At 42.4% G+C, this 20,376-nt stretch overlaps 1 protein-coding gene across 8 annotated transcripts in view; it reads right to left on the reverse strand.

Moving 5' to 3' along the window:
- LOC116240192 (ceramide synthase 4) overlaps positions 1 to 19,029 on the reverse strand; it is a 66,309-nt gene extending 47,280 nt beyond the window's left edge. The window contains exons 1-3 of one of the 8 annotated variants that reach the window (XM_090125842.1): positions 18,710 to 19,028; positions 18,095 to 18,220; positions 14,155 to 14,209 (exon numbers count right to left, since the gene is read on the reverse strand). In XM_090125842.1, the coding sequence (XP_089981968.1) occupies positions 14,155 to 14,174 (20 nt within the window). In that variant the 5' untranslated portion in view covers positions 14,175 to 14,209; positions 18,095 to 18,220; positions 18,710 to 19,028. The other 7 variants (XM_090125847.1, XM_090125841.1, XM_031610529.2 and 4 more) reach the window with 7 other exon arrangements.
- Positions 19,030 to 20,376: the final 1,347 nt, after the last annotated feature.

Below are 20,376 nucleotides of genomic sequence, written 5' to 3' on the forward strand. Positions count from 1 at the left end.
GCCGGCATGGCTCAGTAAGGACCTGCTGAGGGAGCTGAGGGCGAAGAAAGGTGTGTACAAACTCTGGAAACAAGGGTGTGCCACCTGGGAAGAATACAGGGATGTCATCCGGACTTGCAGATGTGGGATCAGGAAAGCCAAGGCACAGGTGGAACTGAACTTGGCAAGGGACGTGAAAAACAACAGGAAGACTTTCTATAGGTACATTGGCCAGAAGAGACAGGCCAAAGCGAGTGTACCTCCTTTGGTAAATGTAAAAGGAGAACTGGCTTCAACGGACGGAGAGAAGGCTGAGGTACTGAATGAGTTCTTTGCCTCAGACTTCGCTGCTGGCCAGGATTCCGGTACTTCTCATGTCATCTGAGCCCTGCATCCCTACACCTCTAGGTGGGGACCAGGACGGTAAATCCCCCCCGCTGTGAGGGCAGAGCAGGTCCGAGACCGCCTCATGGGACTGAATGTGTACAAGTCTATGGGGCCGGATGGCGTGCATCCCAGGGTTCTGAAGGAGCTGGCTGAGGTGGTTGCCGAGCCGCTCTCCATCATATTTGAAAAGTCGTGGCTGTCAGGTGAGGTCCCGGATGACTGGAGGAAGGGTCACGTCACTCCCATTTACAAGAAAGGGAGCAAGGAGGACCCCGGGAACTACAGGCCGGTGAGTCTCACCTCTGTGCCTGGGAAAATCATGGAACAGATCATCCTGGATGACATGCTTGATCACATGAGGAAAGGGCATGTGATCCGTGACAGCCAGCACGGCTTCACCAGAGGAAGGTCATGCTTGACCAATCTGGTGGCCTTTTATGATGGAGTGACGACATCGGTGGACAAGGGAAAGGCGACCGATGTCATTTACCTGGACTTGAGCAAGGCCTTTGACATGGTCCCCCACCACATCCTTATCTCCAAACCAGAGGGATGTGGATTTGATGGGTGGACCACTTGATGGATAAGAAACTGGTTGAAAGGCCACAGACAGAGGGTGGTCATCAGTGGCTCTATGTCCAGGTGGAGGCTGGTAACGTGCGGCGTCCCCCAGGGGTCTGTCTTGGGACCGGTGCTCTTTAACATCTTTATCAATGACATCGATGATGGACTCGAGTGCACCCTCAGCAAGTTTGCTGACGACACCAAGCTGAGTGGTGCGGTTGACACGGTTGAAGGATGGGATGCTCAAGGGGCTCGAGGGACCTCGAGAGGCTGGAAAGGTGGGCCCGGGTGAACCTGATGAGGTTCAACATGGCAAAGTGCAGAGTTTTGCACTTGGGCCGGAGGAATCCCAGGCATCCCTACAGACTGGAAGGAGAGGTCCTTGAGAGCAGCCCTACAGAGAAGGACCTGGGGGTCTTGATAGATGAAAAACTTAACATGAGCCAGCAGTGTGTCACTGTGAAGCATGGTGATCATTTTCCAAAATAGCTTTTGCACTTCAGATATGTAGCAAATAGCAACTAGAAAAGTAAGGTAACCTAGCAAGGGGTTTGAATCAAAAAGAACTCTACAAGACATGAAAGACACTGACTTCAAGAGTGTTTAAGTCCTCTTAACTGTTAAAAATCTCAACTGTAGTCAGGAAAAGCAATGCATTAGAGAGTTTTTTCACTCTGATATGAAACTAGTGAAATTTGAATTGGTCTTCTCATCCTCAACATCCATCTCCATACTTTAGCCTGAGAAGATTTTCAGCTTGCAATTAGATATTGTAACTATAAATGACACCAAGAATATCTAAGAGAACTATAAGTAGAAATTACACTTTCTTCCTGTCCCAGCTCTCTGGAAAACATTTCTTCAGTGCAACAGGGCTGCTCCACAGTGCACATAATAGGTATGTTAGGGAAAGTTGCTGTAATAGTGATCACACAACCACAAATCCTCCCTCCAGAGCTCCACACATCTGATAGCAGCATGGGTCTGATGGAGGACAGAAACTAACTGCTAAGAGTTCTCTGTGGGGAGCACACGAAATGAGTCTTCCCATTTATTTCGGGGGAATATAGATTCAAAGTGCTAAGGAAGCAAACAGCCATTATCTAATCTACCCTCATGCAAAACACAGTCAGGATCATCTTCCTGAAAGATTTATTTATCTCTGCAGCTATCTTTACACAGCACAAATATAGAAAAGGATAAAGCATGAAGCAACATATTTCCCTTTTTGCAATTCAGACAGCTGAGGCAGCTGGAAAGCTGAAGACAATGGTGTTTCTAAAACGCTCTTTGAACATCGCCAGAAAAGCATAAACCAGCCCATTTCTTTTTGAAAAGTTCTTTGGACTCTCAGAACATCCTGTGTTATTAGTTGTAACTTTGTAATAACACATAGGATAGAGCCCTCTAGCTCTGGTACAAGAGTAACAAAAAGACAGCTTCTTTCACAGAGAAGAGTTCAGTAGTAATAAAGGAAAAAACAGCACTGCAAACACTCCCCCATATGTGACACGCAGCAGAGCAGCATTCGGATTTCACAGACAGCTAATACAATGCTAGATGCTGAAGGAATAGCACTAAGTTTGTAGTAAAATACATATATGAAGATTAAATCAGAAAAAGTGAAGTATCACAATCATGCCAAGGGGCATAAAGAAGGCTTAGGCTGTAACTGAGCCTATACTCTAGGAAGGCACTCTATATACACACCGATAAGGCTCCTGGAAGTCGACACAAAATGTCCTGAAGCAACTGTCCTGACTAATGCACCGACATTGCTACATTTTGCCATTCTTGATTTTTTGCTTTTTAACTTGTGATTTCTATCCAAAGCCTGAGAGTGACAAACACCTCTCCTTTGAGCTGCACCAAACTGCAGAAATGGCTCCGCTGTGCAGATGGAATGTGCTGCAGTATCTGAGCACTGCAGCAGAGAACAGCACAACGGGGCTCCATGAAACCTGAGCTGGAGCTTAGTAACACTGCTATGCCTGAACCCCTCAGGGACATATTTCTGTAGTTTCACTTTCAAAGCAGAACTGTTGGAGAAGCAGCTGGAAAGGTTACTCCTCGCCTTGTAGTTAAAACAGCCAAGCAGGTTTACCCAGAAAGCATAACTGTTGCTTATATCTTCAAAGAGTTATTCTGCTGCTTCACTTGCAGAATCTATTCCCAAGCTAAGCATTAATACCCAAGTGCATGAATACTCATATAACTTTGCATATGTGAAATAGGAGTGAGAGAGAAACAACAAGTCTTCTTAAAGAACTGGGTAATTACAATGTATAAATAATATAAATGTCCATAATAATAAATAAAAAATATGCTGGAGTTTTTAATTTGCTTTTTGACTCATCAGCTTTCCCTCCCTCAACCATTTTGCTTGTCTTAATGTCTGCACAGCACTCACTGGGATCACAGACGTGGCAGTGATTCAGGTCTCTGCTTTTGCAATTTTTACCCCACAGCAGAGAACTTCCAACACCTTTCCAAGTTTCAATATGCAACTCACGAACCTCCTTCCTCCTCTCCTCCACATGAGGAAGCAGTTAATTTTAGGAAGATCCCAACCTGCGTTAAGCCATTTCAGCTTCTTTCCATGACAGGCAACAACCTTCTTATTGAACCATATTAGAGGTTTTTGCAGCAATTAGTTACATTGAAAACCATTCCTAAACTTCATCCTCGGTGAAGAATGTGAATGTCATTTGCTTTTGTATCAGCACAGGGTTTTACCACGAAAAAGTTCTTACTGTTTATAGACGAGCAATACTTTTCTCTCATCCTTCATTTGTCCCAGCTAAACAAGTATATGATTTCTAATTATCTCCTAACATAATGAGCCATAGCTGAAGAAACAGAAAATCTCTCTTTGCACATTCTTCTATTCATGACTACACCGTGAACAAGACTTCTGAGCAAGTGTCTACCTTTAACATCACCATTTTTAATATAAATTTATGTTATTATCTCCCACATTCACAAGCCTACCCTTCATACCACTGAATGTCATCTGATTCCTCTTACTTGGCCTAGGAAGGCCTTCTTGATCATACCACAGATGGTCCATTGTCCGAAGGTGGATTAGCCAAGCTGTGGGTGGATAATGCCACAGACATAAACATCCACAAAGTGCCTCTGGGCCAAGCACAAGTCTGCCAAGTCTAATTAGCGTAAGTGTAGTATTATGCTAACTACCTCACTGCCAGAACCAGTACAGGTAATCCTGCAGCAGACTTCCTGGTGGAACCAGTTTTCCCAAGATTTAATTAACCACCAGCAGCGCAGAAGTGCTACAGGGGAAATTATTAATTACTGTGGAATCACACCACCATGTGGATGCAGTTACATTGCTTCTGAATTCAATCTGCTTTATGTTTGTTGGTGGTTTTTTTTGTTGGTGGTGTGCTTTTGGTTTGGTTTGGTTTTTGTTTTTTTTTTTGCATGAGGCTAGAACTGAAATAACTAAAAACAAAAAAATGCATCTCAAATCTTGATAATTTGAGAGTAGGTTCAAGAGTGCCCCCAAAAATCATCAATTTTCTGGTTTATTTGTGGCCATTTTCAGTTGACATAAACACATTTTTTGGCAATTTTCAAATGGAATGTATAGAGTTGCAACCCAAAATTTAATCTTGTCTCTTCATCAGATGTTTATAAGCCCTCTCCTAGCAGGAAAAATATCCCTCCCTTCACAAAACGCCTTATTCATGTCATCGCTTTTTGGCAGTATGTACATCTGTGAGCAGCTGTTTTCAAGGATGAAGCACAGGAAGAGTAAAACTTCATCAGAAATCTCTAACAAACACCTCGAGACCTCACTCATTGCAGCCACTTCCACTGACCCAAACCGACGCGTTACTTTCACAAAAACAAGGTCAAATATCCCACTAGCTTTATGTTGCTGCTGTTGACTTTCTTGTATGTTTTAATAAAAAAAAAAAAATTAAAGTAAGTTTTGTTACTTAGATGCATTAACTATATGATGTATTTTATGAGGGCTGTTCCACAAGTAGTGCCTCCTATTTCATTATGTTGGCCCACGACATCAGAGCAGACGTTGGTGGGATGGCAGTAGAGGTTGAACCTTCCCACCAATATCCTGTTACATTTTGTTGCTGTGTGACAGATGGCAGCAGAGGGACAGTCCGACAAAATGGGTCTGATGTGTAAGTGCAGATGGAGCAAAGGGGTGGAACTGAATTTCCTCATGCAGAAAGAAAAGCACCCACTGACATTCACTTGTGCTTGCTGAACGTTTATGGAGACCAAGCAGTGGATGTAGCACACTGCAGGGGGGTGGCAGGCTTCAGCAGCAATGACAGCAACAGAGGGTCACTTCTGCTGGTGCGGACTGTTATAAGCATAGCATGCACCTCTTGTTCACTGCTGGAGCTGTTAATGCACAGCTACTGGTGGTCACTATGTTGAGAAACAGTGTTCTGCAGATGAAAACTTGCTTTATCAAATTGTGTAATTGTGCTCCTTATATCTGTTGTAGTTTCCATGGAAATAAATAGGAGCCATTACTTTTGGAGTGGCATACATATACTTGGTCCAAGACAATTCCCATTCACTCAGTGCAGCCCAGGCAAGCCAAGAGGTTGGACACCCTAATGGTTGGGCTGTAGAAATAGAGTCCTACATAAATTTATAAAAGTTCCCTGTTACTTTAAATTCTAAGAGACATTGTATTCCAGTCCTGCACTTGTCCTTACTTTTTGATTTAAGGTTATCACTGTATGTTAGGCACTTGAATCTTCAACTAAGAAATCAATGATTCAGACACTACCTTCATCAGTTCCCTCCCAATAGCTTTCCTAGACAGCTTCTGACCTAATTCATACCTTCCGTAATCCTGATGTCTTTCATTGCAGCTAAAACTACTTGTTAGAACTGTGTGAGCTGCAAGTTCAAACATGAAATGTACTGCAGTTCTCTCACAGAGAAATAAATAATTTTAACAAAGTAAGCTCAGTTTAACATGACAAAGGCTATTTTCTTTGCATGCACTTAACCTTGTCTTCATCTTAGTATCCAGGCTTTTTTGTCCTCTTCAGTCTTTCCTGTAAAAACATTATACTGTGGTCACATTAAGATCACAATACTGGGATTGGGTTGGTGGGATAATTTTTCCATCTAACATGCATCACATATTGTCACTGCGGTAAAATGTACAGATAAAAAAAGATCTTTGCCCCCAAATTCTGAAGTTACATGTACCATTATTTTCAGAATGCTGAGACAGAGATTATCCAATTCCAGTCGCTTGAAGGGAATGCATTAACTTTTCCAAATTTCATCCCAGCTTCCATATGCTCATTTCCATTTCCTCATCTATGGGGATATATCTGCCTTCTGATCTCACCTCATCCATATTTCCTTTGCCTGGTATCACTCTCATTCCTTATTTCTGTGTTAGTTTTTTCCCCACTTCAATTTTAAGACTTCCTCACCCTTCACACAAATTTAACCACAGACAGCCAGTGACTAAGGAACACAGCTGAAATTTATCAGTCAAGAAAAATGCCTAAGAATGTCCTTTGATAGCAAAAAACATTCAAAAGCTTTCCTTGTAGTAGCACTCTGTTGTCTATTAGCCTTCATTCTCTTGACCTGCCTTCTCCTCATTTTGTCAAAGTAACTTTCGTCAGAAAACCACCACCCTATACACCTCTTTCAACTTCTCTTGGAGATGTTTATATCTGCTTACTTTGGATGTAGCCAATACAGAACCTCCAATCACGAGTGGATTCTGGTATGAATCTTGGGCACAGATAATTGTTTTCTGCAGCTAGTTCTGCTTTATTTCTTCTCCGTTCCCCAGCTTTCTTATCTTTTGTGATTCTTGTCTTCAAGTTCTGGCAGAATGTTTTTGTGTGAGATAGGACTGTTTTTCAACCCATTCTAGTGATGAAAAAAATCTTTTTCCATTCTATATCTGTCAGCACTAAGTTCTCCCAGCCTCACCCTCCTTACCCAGACTTTGTTCTCCACATCCTGTCCTCTGGAAGCTGGCTGTAAACTTGAAATGATTTATACAATGTTACCTCTCCACCAGTGATTGCTTATCCTCAACTTCCTGGCTTCCAGATGTTATCACTTTATTCTACCAGTCGATATTTCCTACCAAATCATCTCATACAATAATAAATTCATTTTGCAATTCATCATTTTCAATGGAATGTGACTATTTGTTTACTTTCACTATTAGTCCAACAGAAGCTTGATTCTTCACTCCTAGTTTTAAAAGCAGAATGACAAAGTTTGCCTCTGCAACCAAGAAAACATCTCTTTTCAGCCCACTGAGAGCTGGGTTATGCTGCTTTGCTACCTAGACATCCCAGTTATTCACCAACTTTAGCCCTGTCCCATGCTTCAGCATGGGCTGAGCATGTGCTGCTCTTTCAAAAGAGAAAAGTTTAATATCCACTATCCCAGAAAAAGCATGAAAACTCCCCACAAATGCTGGAAGCTGCAAATCAAAGCTTAGCAAAACGACAAACTTGATTACTTAAACCTTCAAGGAACAACTGTCTTCCTTACCCAGCATAAATTACTTGCTAACTTCCATACCTTGTGGTCTGCTCACCAGCTTCTTGGCTGCTGCTCTGACTGCTGACTGCTCGACTCCCAGGTAGACTGCCAGGTCGACAGCACAGCATTCAGGTTGCCATCAGACAGCCACGTCAGAATGCAAATTACACAGCTGTTCATCCCTTCCTGAGGGGGATGGGTATGATCCTTTGATTTTACTCAGTAAAAAACTAGTGCTAGTTTTTACTGTAATAGTGAAAAACAAGGCCAAAGAAGGCAGTAAGTACCTCTGTTTTTTCATGTCTTTGGTAAGGAGTGCTTAGAATAGTGGGTTCACATTTTTCTGAGCCTTCCATTTGCTTGCAGAAGCCCTTCACATCCCTCACTCAAGCTCAGCTTTTGCTTTCTCAATTCTTGCAAGCTTAGACAATACTTCTCCACTCCACCTGGCCAGCCAGCCACCTTTCCACCTTTTTCATACTTCCATTCTGTGTTTGAGATCCATCAAAATTTCACGTTCACCCCTGCTTGTCATCCTTATAAGCACATTTAGAAATAGAAATATCACTGCTGTTTTTCCTCCTTCAGACCCTTAAAGATGCTTCCCTATTAAGGCTGAAGAAACTTGGGTTAAACCACACCAGCAACAAGTCACAGAAATAAAGTGCTATCTTGAGAAACTTGTGTGAAAAACAGCAGACAAAAGCTGAAGATCTTCAGATTCCTATGCTTCTATTATAAAATGAAATGTTCCTTTTTACCATGAGGTAGCAAACTTTGAACAAGAATATCATGTTCTACCATCACTGTGTAAAAGACTGCAAACCATACTACTACTATGTAGTAAGAACACCAGATACTGCTAGTAGCCAAGTAAGCCGATGGAGGCATCCAAAGAACCAGCTAGAATGTCCCCTCAAAGTACAGAGGCATGTATTATCATCTCTGTGTTCCTTGAAACCTTACAAATATAAGATGCAAGGAGGAGGAACTTATAAAATCCAGGTCAGCTACTTAGCAATTTCTTTATTATTATTTCTAATGCCTGTCATTTCCTCCAGCCTCTCTGCCTGAGGAAGAAAACCAAGTCATTGGATTCAGGCGACAGTAAGACCACATAAAGAAATCAAAAGGAAGCTTAATTCAACCTTAAGTGCTCATCTCCTTTCTCTCAATTCATCAATAACAAACAGAGCTAGGCAAAGCAAATCTTAGTAAGATCTTTTTCTTTAAACTGAGTTAAGAGACTGTGGATAACTGCCAAAAAGCCCTCTAAACAGAAATGCTGTGTGTATCCCCAAAGACTGTATAAACAAGCACAGATTTTGGAGGGAGAAAGAAAAAAAAAAGGAATCACACACTGTGAGAATCCACATTGAATAAGGCTCAAAACTTTAACCATGAAAAACAATAATTTCAGGAAATTCTCAAAAAAAACCCAACTCTTCCAAGGGAAAATACTGGCCTTCTAAGCTGAGGTCCGGCGAATGGAGGTTCAGATGCTGGAGAAACAGGAACTACATTTTCATATCTTTCATACGTACCCCAGACATCTTTTCCACTGATTTTTCAACTGACTATCAATATCCCTGTTTCTGAGCCTCAAAATGTTTAAATCTAACTACTAAAGAAAACCTATGAAAAATAAGTAGTGGAGAGTAGGTTCAAATTGCCAAGTCTTAGGCCATACTTTAATCACACCTTCAAACCTTTTGATGCAATCATAAACGCTAGGAAATGTTCTTGCTGTATAAACAGAAATTATAATACCATTTCTAAGTGAGGATGGGAAAGGCAGAATTAAAATACCATGCAACTCTCAATAGTCTTTTTCATATAAGCTCATGTAACAGCACAGTGCTTGTCCAACGTGCCACCTGATTTTCAGCCCACTCAAAGCATAAATATGCCTTATTAGTCACATGGTTCAGGTTTGACAGCCCTTTGTAGTTTCTCCTCCAGGAATCAGCCTTCACTAGGCTTTCTGTTCTGTTCCATGAGGTCCCACTGAAATCCTGAACCGCTAATCTTAGATCAAAATGAGAGAATCTGTTGTGATAAATAAGAAAATGGAAGGACAAAGGAACAAAGCTAATATACCAGAGTGGAATTGGATCATCCTGAATGCCAAAATAGACTAGAAAAGAGCTTATCAATCATTCCACACTAGATGAGTTTGTTTGCATGAGGCTGAGGGAAGCATCTTACATAACAGCTTGGCACACCTACAGATGCAGATCATGACTTTTCACACAATCTCCATTCTCCTCCTTCACACAGGGAACACACAGGCTTTAATTACTTTCTACCAGCTGGCTCTGAATTTCAGTATCAACAGTTCCATCAGTTTCCCAGGTTATTTGTTCCCACAAACTCCCCAGGCAGCTTCAAAGCTCAACAGAGAAAAATGAAACATTAATTACTCTAAAATTAAGATTCTTTAAATGATAAGCTTTTAATACATCTTTATTATTACTATTCTTTAATTTCAAAACACAAAACTTACAATTTTATCTGAGAACAATGCCTACATTCTCAGTGATTCTGTGACCACTTCTTAACTAGTAATGCAATCTACCATGTGATAGTGCTTATTAAAAATACGTATATATATTTGAATATCTATCAGTGCACCAACAACTCAAATATTGCAGAATGTAAAACTCTCAAATTCTTTCAACAATGATTCTCCCTCTTCATTCTTTTTTTAGAAGAGTACCCAATATCACGAGAACCTGCACCCCCTTGTGCTTTACTTACTACATCAAAACACCATTATGGACCAGTCAATTATTTACCACATTACTTCACGTTGCAGCTATGCAGTGCAGCACTATGTATCCAGCAATTTCAGCTTTCTGAATGTGATGCACGATGGGATCATTTTCATGAGAAATCCCAACAAATGCACACAGAGATTCTTTAGACTATTTAGCCTAGGTGGCCTTCTGACTGTTATTAACAGTTCCTCCATAAGCAACAACTTTGCTCTATTGAGTAGTCCCTGTACTACACTGCAGATGTGATGGGACTGTGATAGATGACTCAGATGCCACATTTCTTCTATTCCACATATGCTCTACAATAAATATATGGATCTGCCTGTAGCCATATCTTCCCTGTAGCCATCAGTGCAGCCCCACCTGAGCCGAGACAATCGCACCTGTACCGGATACAGAGCCTGAATGAGCCAACGGAGCCAAGGCCAGAGTGACAGCCACAGATATTCTGGCCTCACTGCGCAAAGCAAACGTCTTCGGCTGCACTGCTAGCTCAGAACACTGCTGGCTGAGCTCAGGGTTTATTTTTAAAATACAGATCCTCAGGGTCATTTTCTCCTTTCTTCAGTTCACCACAAATCAATGCCATTACTGGGGGAAAACAACCTTACAAGAAAAATCCTGAAATAATAACTATTTCAGGAATTTTGAATTTATGGTTTCACTTCAGTGTCATCTCTAAATAGATAAAATCTTCTGATCTTTTCTTTGAAAATATCAAACGTGTTCTCTGACATATCATCTTTCAGATCCTTCAGAATTAGTTTATCATTTACATACACGCAAAGGCAGATGGACAATAAAGAAGCAGTTCCCCCAAAAAGCTCAGGCAGTACCCCCAGTGGGTAAAAACTTATTACCAAAACACAACCTGAGCAGAGCCTGTTTTCCTCCTTCAAGATTCTTTTGCCTTGTTTTGATGCAGAGCCCTGGTACTCATTCTGCTGGAAGGCATATGCCATACTCGTGTCTGTTGCCATCTGCACAATAACCTCATGAACATCTGAAGAGTCTTTTGATTTTTGGAACTGGCTTTTAAAGTAAAGAGTCTCATAACCAGCTTCAAAACAAAAAAAAAAGCTAAATCTTTAGACTAATGGGATTACCACAGTTGGTATTCTTAGACCATATTTTCTATGTTTTCAAATTAAGTCTACTCTTGGATTAACTAAAACCAAAGCATATTTTTAAAAGGAATGGAGAACATACACTGGGTCCTCAACACAGTATGCAATTATGATCAAACCATGTTGAGGTGTGTGCTGAGCAAACACAAATACCTACAGAAATCAGCCTCAGCAGAACAGCCTTCAATGTGTTTTCAAATCTGGGAAGAACAGATTCATTTCTCCTTAGCTTAAAGACCCTACCATGAAATGCCAGTGGAATTAAGTATCAAATTTTGATGCAGACGTCCTAAAGGCTAATATATGCATACAACAGGGACCCACAATGAAATGAAAGCCTTTACTTCAAAGACAATGGTAGTTAAGGACATGGAACAAAGGCACTGGCATCACGAGGACCAGGGAGAGTAGCTCTGTCTTCCTCTTCAGACAGTAGTGATGTATTGGTGGAGCACACTGGGTTGCACAGCTTAGGCCTTCAATAGCAGCCTTGCAACAGACATCAGTCTGGGGTAGGTAACAGCTCCTGGAACCGTCTGATGCTGTGTAATGAAACAAGACTGCACTGCCTATGCTTTATCTCCTGCTGGACAAGGATGCAGCACCCCAGCTCTTGGCAGTGTTTTCTATACACTTGTTCTCCAGATCCAGAGACTGAGCTAGCTGGAGCTTTTACAACACAGCCTGCAGTGCATTGCATTGCAATGCAAATAGCAGCATAAATTCTACACCTGCGATTTGTTACACTACAGATGTGTCTGCAATGCTCAATTTATTTATTAATTCTGTTTACTCTTAAGAAATAATTACACAATCTATTTTTAAGTAAGTTCTTGTATCAGATAACAACCTTTGCTTTCCCCTTTGCCCTCAGGTGAACGTACGTATGTTCTTGCTACAGGGAAGAAAGTTGGAATGGACATCAGCAGTGCAAGCAGGAGATAAAACACAGACCACAATAAATCATCCTGACACTGGAAATCTCATTATAATTTTGTTCTTATCAACAGGCTCCATCTTCACAACTGAAGCAGAGTCAGCTCAAAACTGCTCTCCCTTGTTTACAGGGGATTTTAGTGTGAACCTGTTATGACACAGAAACATTTGGATGCATTCAAAGTGTTCAAATTAAAAAAGAACAAAAAACATCTATCTAAAGATGTTATCTGAGAGTTATGCACTCAGTCTTCAGTATTTCAGAGAACAAACATGTTAGAGCCCCTAGTACAGAAAATTAAGGTGGACTATTTCTTTTGACTTACAGATGTTATTTGTTTTAAATTTTATATTCTCCCCTCTTCTAACTTTGCTTTCATCTGAACAAAGCCAGACTGAAGCACAGGCAACTACAGTGAGGGAGGAAGCAGACATTTCCTTTGCAATTCTCTCAATTTTTTCAAAATTTTTTTCAATTCTACAACTAACTCTAAGAGAGGGGAGGAGTGTTGGTCTCTTCTCCGGGGCAATGAGAGATAGAACAAGAGAAAACAGCCTTGATTTGCACCAGTGGAGATTTAGGTTGAGTATCAAGAAAAAAACAGTTACTGGAGGGCTTGTGAAGCAGCTTTCCAGGGAAGTACGCTGATCACTTCAAAAGTAATGCCTCCTATTTATATCCATGGAAAATAAAGCAGCTACAAAGAACACAATCACATTATTGATAAAACAAGTTCTCAGCTACAAAAGCACTATTTTTCAACACAGTCACCACATTACCTATGCATTTTCACCAGTGATGAACAAGTCTGCATGCTGCACTTGTAAAAATCTGTACAAGTGGAGGTGACCCACTGTTTCACAACTGCTATGATGGTGACATTGCTAGGAAAATACTGCCCAAGCAATCCGACTTCCACTGCGCTCATATCCACTGTTTGGTTTCCATCCACATTCTGCAAGCGTCAACAAATGTCAATGGGTGCTATTTTTTCCACATGGAGAAATGGAAGTTCACACCTTTGCTTCATCTGCACTTCCATGTCAGACCCATCCTCTCAGACAGTCCCTCTGCTGCCATCTGTCACACAGCAACAAAATGTAATGGGATATTGGTTGGAAGGTTCAACCTCTACTGCCATGCCACTAACATCTGCCTCTGACATCGTGGGCCAGCATAAATATAAATATAGGAGGCATTACTTTTGGAGCAGCCTTCATAATTCAGTCACCATTCCTGGAGGTATTTAAAACACATGGAGATACAGTGCTTATGAACATGGTTTAGTGGTAGATCTGGCAGTGCTAAGTTAAGGGATAGATCTGATGATCTTCGAGGTCTTTTCCAACCTATATGATTCTATGATTTTAATGGGTGGAAAGATCCACCACCCTTGAAATGAAACTGCTGCTCTTTCCAGAGTGAAAGGACTCCCCTGCTGTCTCTGGCTTTTGGTAACATACAGATAGGGTAAACCAATAATGCCAACTCACCTAGGCCCTGACCTCCACCCGTCCCTGAGCAGCACACCCACTTTAGTGCTACAGCATCTCTGTACTCAGCACAAAGGCTCAAGAGGACACATGGGCACTCAGGCTGGGAAAATCATTTCAGTTAGAATTCTTATTCTTTATGCTTGGGGTAATTTCACCGCATACCTGTTCATCTGTGCACTTCACTATCTAGCTTCAAAATCATTTGTTCTGATGAAGCAAGAGGTAGGGAAGACAAGCTCAAGTGGCCTGGCAGGTAGAAACATTCACTTCTCTCTACAGGAATGCAGCTCAAACTGCTGCAGAAAACACCTCCCCCGAACTCCAAACCTCCAACTGTTATACCATACCTGGAAATTTCCAGATTCATTTCATCAAGTCCTTATTGACCTCTGGAAGAGGAATCTGCAACACAAAGAAGAAGGAATCATAAGTATTTTACATACATGGCCCAAAGTAAATTCAACTAACTTGCATGGACCTTCAGCTTCTCATCACACAAAATGCTGTGTTTCTCCTGGATTTCTAATCAAAGTGAGTGGGAAGCTGATAAAGCTTTCCTTTACTCATCTTTGATCTGAAAGAAACATGTACAGGACACGATAGTGTTTTAGAGAGAAGATGAAGAACCTGTCTAAATCCAAGAGCCAGAAAGTAAATTTATTTCAAAAACCTTTGCATGGATATTGCAAGATATTGCAAGAAATCTGAGTGTTTTAGAAACTGTGTTATAATGTAGAATAAACATTTAGAAAACATTGCCAGTTTTCTCGTCTTCAGATACTATTTTGTTTTTATAAGAACTTCTCACCATCAAGTATACAAAAAAAAGGTGTAGTCTTTATATGCAGAAGCTTCTCTGAAATCAGTTCTTCCAAAGCTTTGTAAATGATTAGAAACAAAAAAGAAAACAGAACAAACAATTAACCGAGCAATTACTGGCTAATATGTCCTAGCTTGATCATACTTCTGTTTCAGGAAGAAACAAAATTAGTAAGAAAAATGATACATTTGTTAAAGGAATTAAGAATGCATCTTCATCTTCGAACTGCTGCCTTGAGGTAAATCTCAATATGACATCTACATCTTAGACATCCAGCTCTTAACCAGAGCTGGAATTATCCTTATGACATGGATGCGATTTATTTCTTTTTGCTCATTCTAGAAAGTGATTTTCAGGTGAAGATCCAGGTAAAACTTGTTTGAGGACTGACTACTAACATTCACTAAGACACTTAGGTTTCTGCTCTAGCACTGCTGACTGTCTTTACTTCTACTTGCAATGTAGTACTACTAAAAACTTGGGGCCTGAGGATTCGGAAGCTTTTCAGAAACCTTTAGACAACGATCAGACTTTCATCAGCTATTTTGCCAACAAAACACCCTTTGATCTCTCTTGAAGGCATCTGTTATGTCCTGTTACCAACACCAAAGAAGCTGTACATAGAAAAGAAAGAAATTCCCCATCTGTACAGCAATAAGAGCTGTCAAAATATCCTGCTACAGATCACAATTTATCTTCAGGTCTTCCTTTACATATTACAAGTGCTCTCAAATCCATAATATTGTAGATCAACATGTGAACCACTAATGGCTGACAGGTGAAGCCCCAGTGACTGGAAAAGGAAAAAAAAAAAAAATCACTCCTATTTTAAAAGGGAAGACCCCACGAATTACAAAACAGTCAGCCTCACCTCTGTGCCTGAGAAGATTGTGGAACAGATCCTCCTGGAAGCTATGTTAAGGCAAGTGGAAAACAAGGGAGGTGATTTGAGACAGCCAGTACAGCTTCACCAAGTGTAGATCATGTCTGACCAATCTGGTGGCCTTCTATGATGGAGTAAATGCATCAGTGGACAAGGGAAGAGTGACAAATGTCATCTACTTGAAGTTCTGTAAGGCCTTCAACGTGGCCCCACACAACATCCTTGTCTCTGAATTAGAGAGAGGTGGATTTGAAGGGTGGATAAGGAATTGGCTGGATAGCCGCAGCCAAAGAGTTGTGGTCAATGGCTTGACAGCTGGGTGGAGATCAGAGATAAGTGATGTCCCATAGAGGCCCCAGTAGGGACTGTTTATTACCTTCACTGACAACACAGAAGTGGAAGCAAGCACACCCTCAGCAAGCCTGAGGATGACACCAAGCTGAACGGTGCAGTCAACAGATCATACAGGAGGAATGGCACCCAGAGGGAACTTAACAGGCTTAAGAAGTGGGTTCATGCGAACCTCATAAAGATCAATGATGCCAAGTGCAATGATGCCACCTGGGTTGGAGCAATCTCAAACATCAGCACAGACTTGGGGATGGATGGAAAGAAGCCCTGCGAAGAAGGACTTCAGGATCCTGGTGGATGAAAAGCTGGATGCAAGGCAGCAATGTGTGCTTGCGGCCCAGAATGCCAACAGTATCTTTTTACAAGGACATGTAGTGACAGGAGAAGAGGCAATGGTTTTAAACTGAAAGGGTAAATTTAGATTAGATACAAGGAAGAAATTGTTCATAATGAGGGTGGTGAGGCACTGTAACAGGCTGTCCGAAGAAGCTGTGGAGTAGCATTTTGTAAGTGCTCAGTGCCAGGCTGGACATGGCCCTGGGCAACCTGATCCAGTGAAAGATGCCACGGCAGGGTGGCTGGACTCGATGCTCTCTAAAGGCCTCTTCCAACTCAAAGCACTTATGAATTCATAAACACAAAAACAACTGAAGTTATAATAACAGGGATATCTATCTCAAAGGACAGAAAACTCTTAGATGTTCCTTTCTGACATCTTTTTCTCTCTTGACCCCTTTGGGCACATGAATATAACAAAAAATCCAAATCAGTTGTCATTCAGAAGAACTCTCAGTTGCAGGAATGACTGATAAAATTGAGTCCCATGTTTACTGGACAGCACCAAGTCTGGTTATTGTTGTGATATTGGCTCTTCAGAGCTTGCTCCTTCTTTAGGCCAAACACTATTTAAGTTCTGCATTCTAAAGGTTGTCAGAATACCACAAGTAACCTTCAGAACCAGAATAAAAATGCTTTCAATCAAGTTGGTCACTACATGAGGAGAAAAAGAACTTCCTCAAGTTGAGGAGAAGGGAGCTTTAAAAAGATGCTTTCCTCAGCTATATTTCTGCAAGAAAAATGAGTAATAAAACTGAAATGTTAAGTCTCTGATGATGACATCAAGGATGATATCACAAGGACAGAGCCACTGAGCTTCTGATTTCAGAGATGTTAGTAAGCATCCCCAGGTAAACTTGGGAAGAAAGTGTGGATTGCTTAGATATCCCTAAGCACCACCATTCATCTTTATTTCTTCATGGGTTAGAGTCTCCTTAGACACTCCCTAAAAATTAAGAGAAAGGGCACCCACCCAGAAGAAACGTATTTTACTTTGCTTAGTGCTAAAATACAGCAATTGTGCAGTTTGTAGCAGGAACCCAATCCTTGACTTAAGTGAATAGAGAAGCTGAGTCCCTTTGAATTACCGACCTGACAGACTGCAAAAATAAGCCTAATTTCTGTGGGCTTAGGAGGATTATAATGCAGTAATATAATAATCATTTTTCACTGTATATATTTGCTCTCCTTCCTGCCTGAAAACAAAAATCAAACAGAGAAATCCCTCTCTTCTATCTCCTCAATTCTAACACATGAAGGGAATTAGATTAATAAAATTAATATTTCATACGAATTTCACAAGTTTGTAACAGTTCATAATCCAGAACAGGCATTCCTCAACAAGTTGTCTTGACTCCAGACAGTGAGAAATTCTGGCTTAATATCAGGTGTATGGTTCAATTTTGCCAGCTTTTTTTTACTGGCATGAGCACCTGACCGCCTGTTCTGTCTGTAATCTTCCAGCACACAGCCTCAGGTTAACAACATAAAAGCTTTTTTTTTTTTTTTTTTTTTTTTTAAGCAGAAATGGAGAAAAGGCTTCTCTGTGATGGCAAGGCTCTGTAACTCTCCTGAATACCTCGATAAACCTGAGCTTGCAGGCAGATGAGTCATCAGCACATTTTCGCATCTTGCAGTTGTCCCTGGTCAGTCAGAGGCAGCCCGGCTCCTCCAGAGGGCCGAAGTCCCACATTTGTCCCCTCAAACAGATCTTCAATCTGACTTTTGCAAAACTTACAAATACAACTTCACCATCAACTTGCAAAACAAGCACGTTTTACATTCAGCTGCGGATCAATGGTGTAAGTCACTCAGCAAACATTTTCAAACCTCACTAGCTAAAATTCAGAAGCTTAAATTCATATTATTCATCAGTGCCTAATCTGGAAACATTCACCTCACGCTCTGACACCAACTTTTTCTCATTCAACTGCCAGTGCCTCTAAAATCCACCGCTTCAAATGATTCCAGAAGTGGAAACTGCAATATAGCGCTTCCTCTTTTCCGGGAACAGTTGTCATTGCTTGCAAGAAAAAAAAATACTTTTTTAATTCCACCATTCTTCCATGCGAAGCGCTCGGAGCGCAGCACCGCAGACGCCCACCCGAAGGGCTTTTGCGACCTTTCTCACCACAAACAGCTCGATGTCACCCCTCCCTTCTGTACTGATCTCATTCTGCCTCGCTGCGCTCTGACAGCGAGCAGAAAACCCCCCGTACAGAAGAGCGGCGTGGCGGATCGCCCTTTTCCTCCCGACCGCCAGCCAGGCCGGCCGGCCCCGCTCCGTGGAGCGGCAGCAGGTGGGACGCGGATCCGCCCGGCCGCTCCACAGCACAGCCTGGCGGTACCCCGCGCCCCCGGCGCTCCCGCAGCCCCTCCACGGGCACCGCCTCCCCTCGCCGCAGCCTCCGCCCCTCCGCTCCCCGACCTCGATGACTCCGCGCGGCCCCCGGCCCGCCGCCTCCCCGCGCTGCCCCGCTCCGTCCCCGCCAGCGCTCACTCGCTCCCTCACCTCCGGCTCCCCCGGGCCGCTGCCCCGCTCTTCCCTCTCCCGGGGCGGCGCTGACCCGGTCTCCCCGGAGACCCGCTCGGCGTCTGGGCTGTGCGCGCCCCGGGCGTGAGGAGGAGGCGGTGTCCGCGGGGCGGGGCTGGGCCGGGCCGGGCGCTGCTCCCCGCGGGGCCGGGAGGACCGTGCGGGTGAGGAAGGGTCGCCTCCAGACTGGAGGGCTTTAGTGGCCGCTGGGAACGGGGAAGAACTCACTGCGGCCTTCTAGTGCCCAAAAGGAACGTAGGAACAGGAGGGAGAGCTACTTTTTATGCTCATAGTGATAGGACAAGGGGGAATGCGTTTTGAACAAAAGGAGGAGAGATTGAGGTCAGATGTAAGGAAGAAATTCTTTACTCTGAGGGCATGGAGGCCCCGGCACTGCCTGGAGCTGCCCCAGGCTGTGGGTGGGCCCTGGGCAGTCTGAGCTGGGGGCACCCAGCCCATGGCATGGGTGAGGCTGGGGGGGATGTGCGGTCCCTTCCAACCAAAACCATTCAGTGATTCTATGAAGAGGGTTTGAGGGCACCAATAAGTGAGGACAGACTGGTTCTGGTGACCCTGGAGTCTGAGCCTTACCAGGAGCAATGTGCTGAGGAGGTTACAGGGCTCTAATAGGAAAGCCCATGTATTACAATAATTAATGGAGAATGTGGTCTGTTTTGCCTTACCCAGAGTGCATTAATATTTCTAGGATGAATCATATGGATATCAGAGAATCATTAAAGTTGCAAAAGATCACTAAAATAATCTAATCCAGTCATGATCACCATGCCCACTAAAGCCTTTTCTTGAACACCTTTGGGATTGTGACTCCACCACGTCCCTAGGCAGCCTGTTCCAATACCTGACCCCTCTTTCCAAGAAGATTTTCCTAATAAGAGAAGTGGGAGTCAGCTGGAAGGGACAACTGTGCTAGGACGTGTTTAGAATGGTGTATACGCCACAGCAGCCCTAATAACAGAATGGCATACCACAAGAACAAAGACACCAGAGACCTTATATTCTCTGTCACTGTATGACAGTGTTTGCGTGGTGCCATTTATCACTGGCAAACAGAAAATGTAAGGCTAATGAATTAGACTGTTACTTTATATGCAGTTTTCATGAGTTTGAATGAAAAATGAAGGTGTAGTTGGAATCTTCATCCTGAGACTCTTGCTTCCCGATCTTGCCAACAGTAAGTGTGGTTAGTTGAACCCAGTATTTTCTTCATAAATGCAGAAAAAAAGGAGGAGGAGTGAAGTGTCCCAGCAAACTGCAGCTGCCCTTGATGTGAAGAACCAGTGATTTGGGTACTACATGTTATTTCAGCTTCTTGATGGGACAAGTCAAAACAAAGAGGAAATGCTGAGACAGTGGACTACAGCTTTGGAATCACTGCAATACAGCTATGTAGATTTTAAGGCCAGAAAAAATAAAATAAAATAAAATAAAAAGGCAAGGGTCATCTATTCTGTCTTCCCACATTACATAGGCCAAAAAAAATTCCACCGCATCATTCTTGCTTTCAAGTCTTGGGAGTACAGATCATGTGTACTATTGTTTGCCAGTGTGCTATAATGCATTCTTGGAGCACTTAAGACTGTTCCCTCATCTTACCAAAATGCTTTCCATCAGCTCATTATTTCCAG

This window comes from Phasianus colchicus, chromosome 28 (genome assembly GCF_987193195.1).
Source record: "Phasianus colchicus chromosome 28, bPhaCol1.hap1.1, whole genome shotgun sequence".
Taxonomy (NCBI): Eukaryota; Metazoa; Chordata; class Aves; order Galliformes; family Phasianidae; genus Phasianus; species Phasianus colchicus.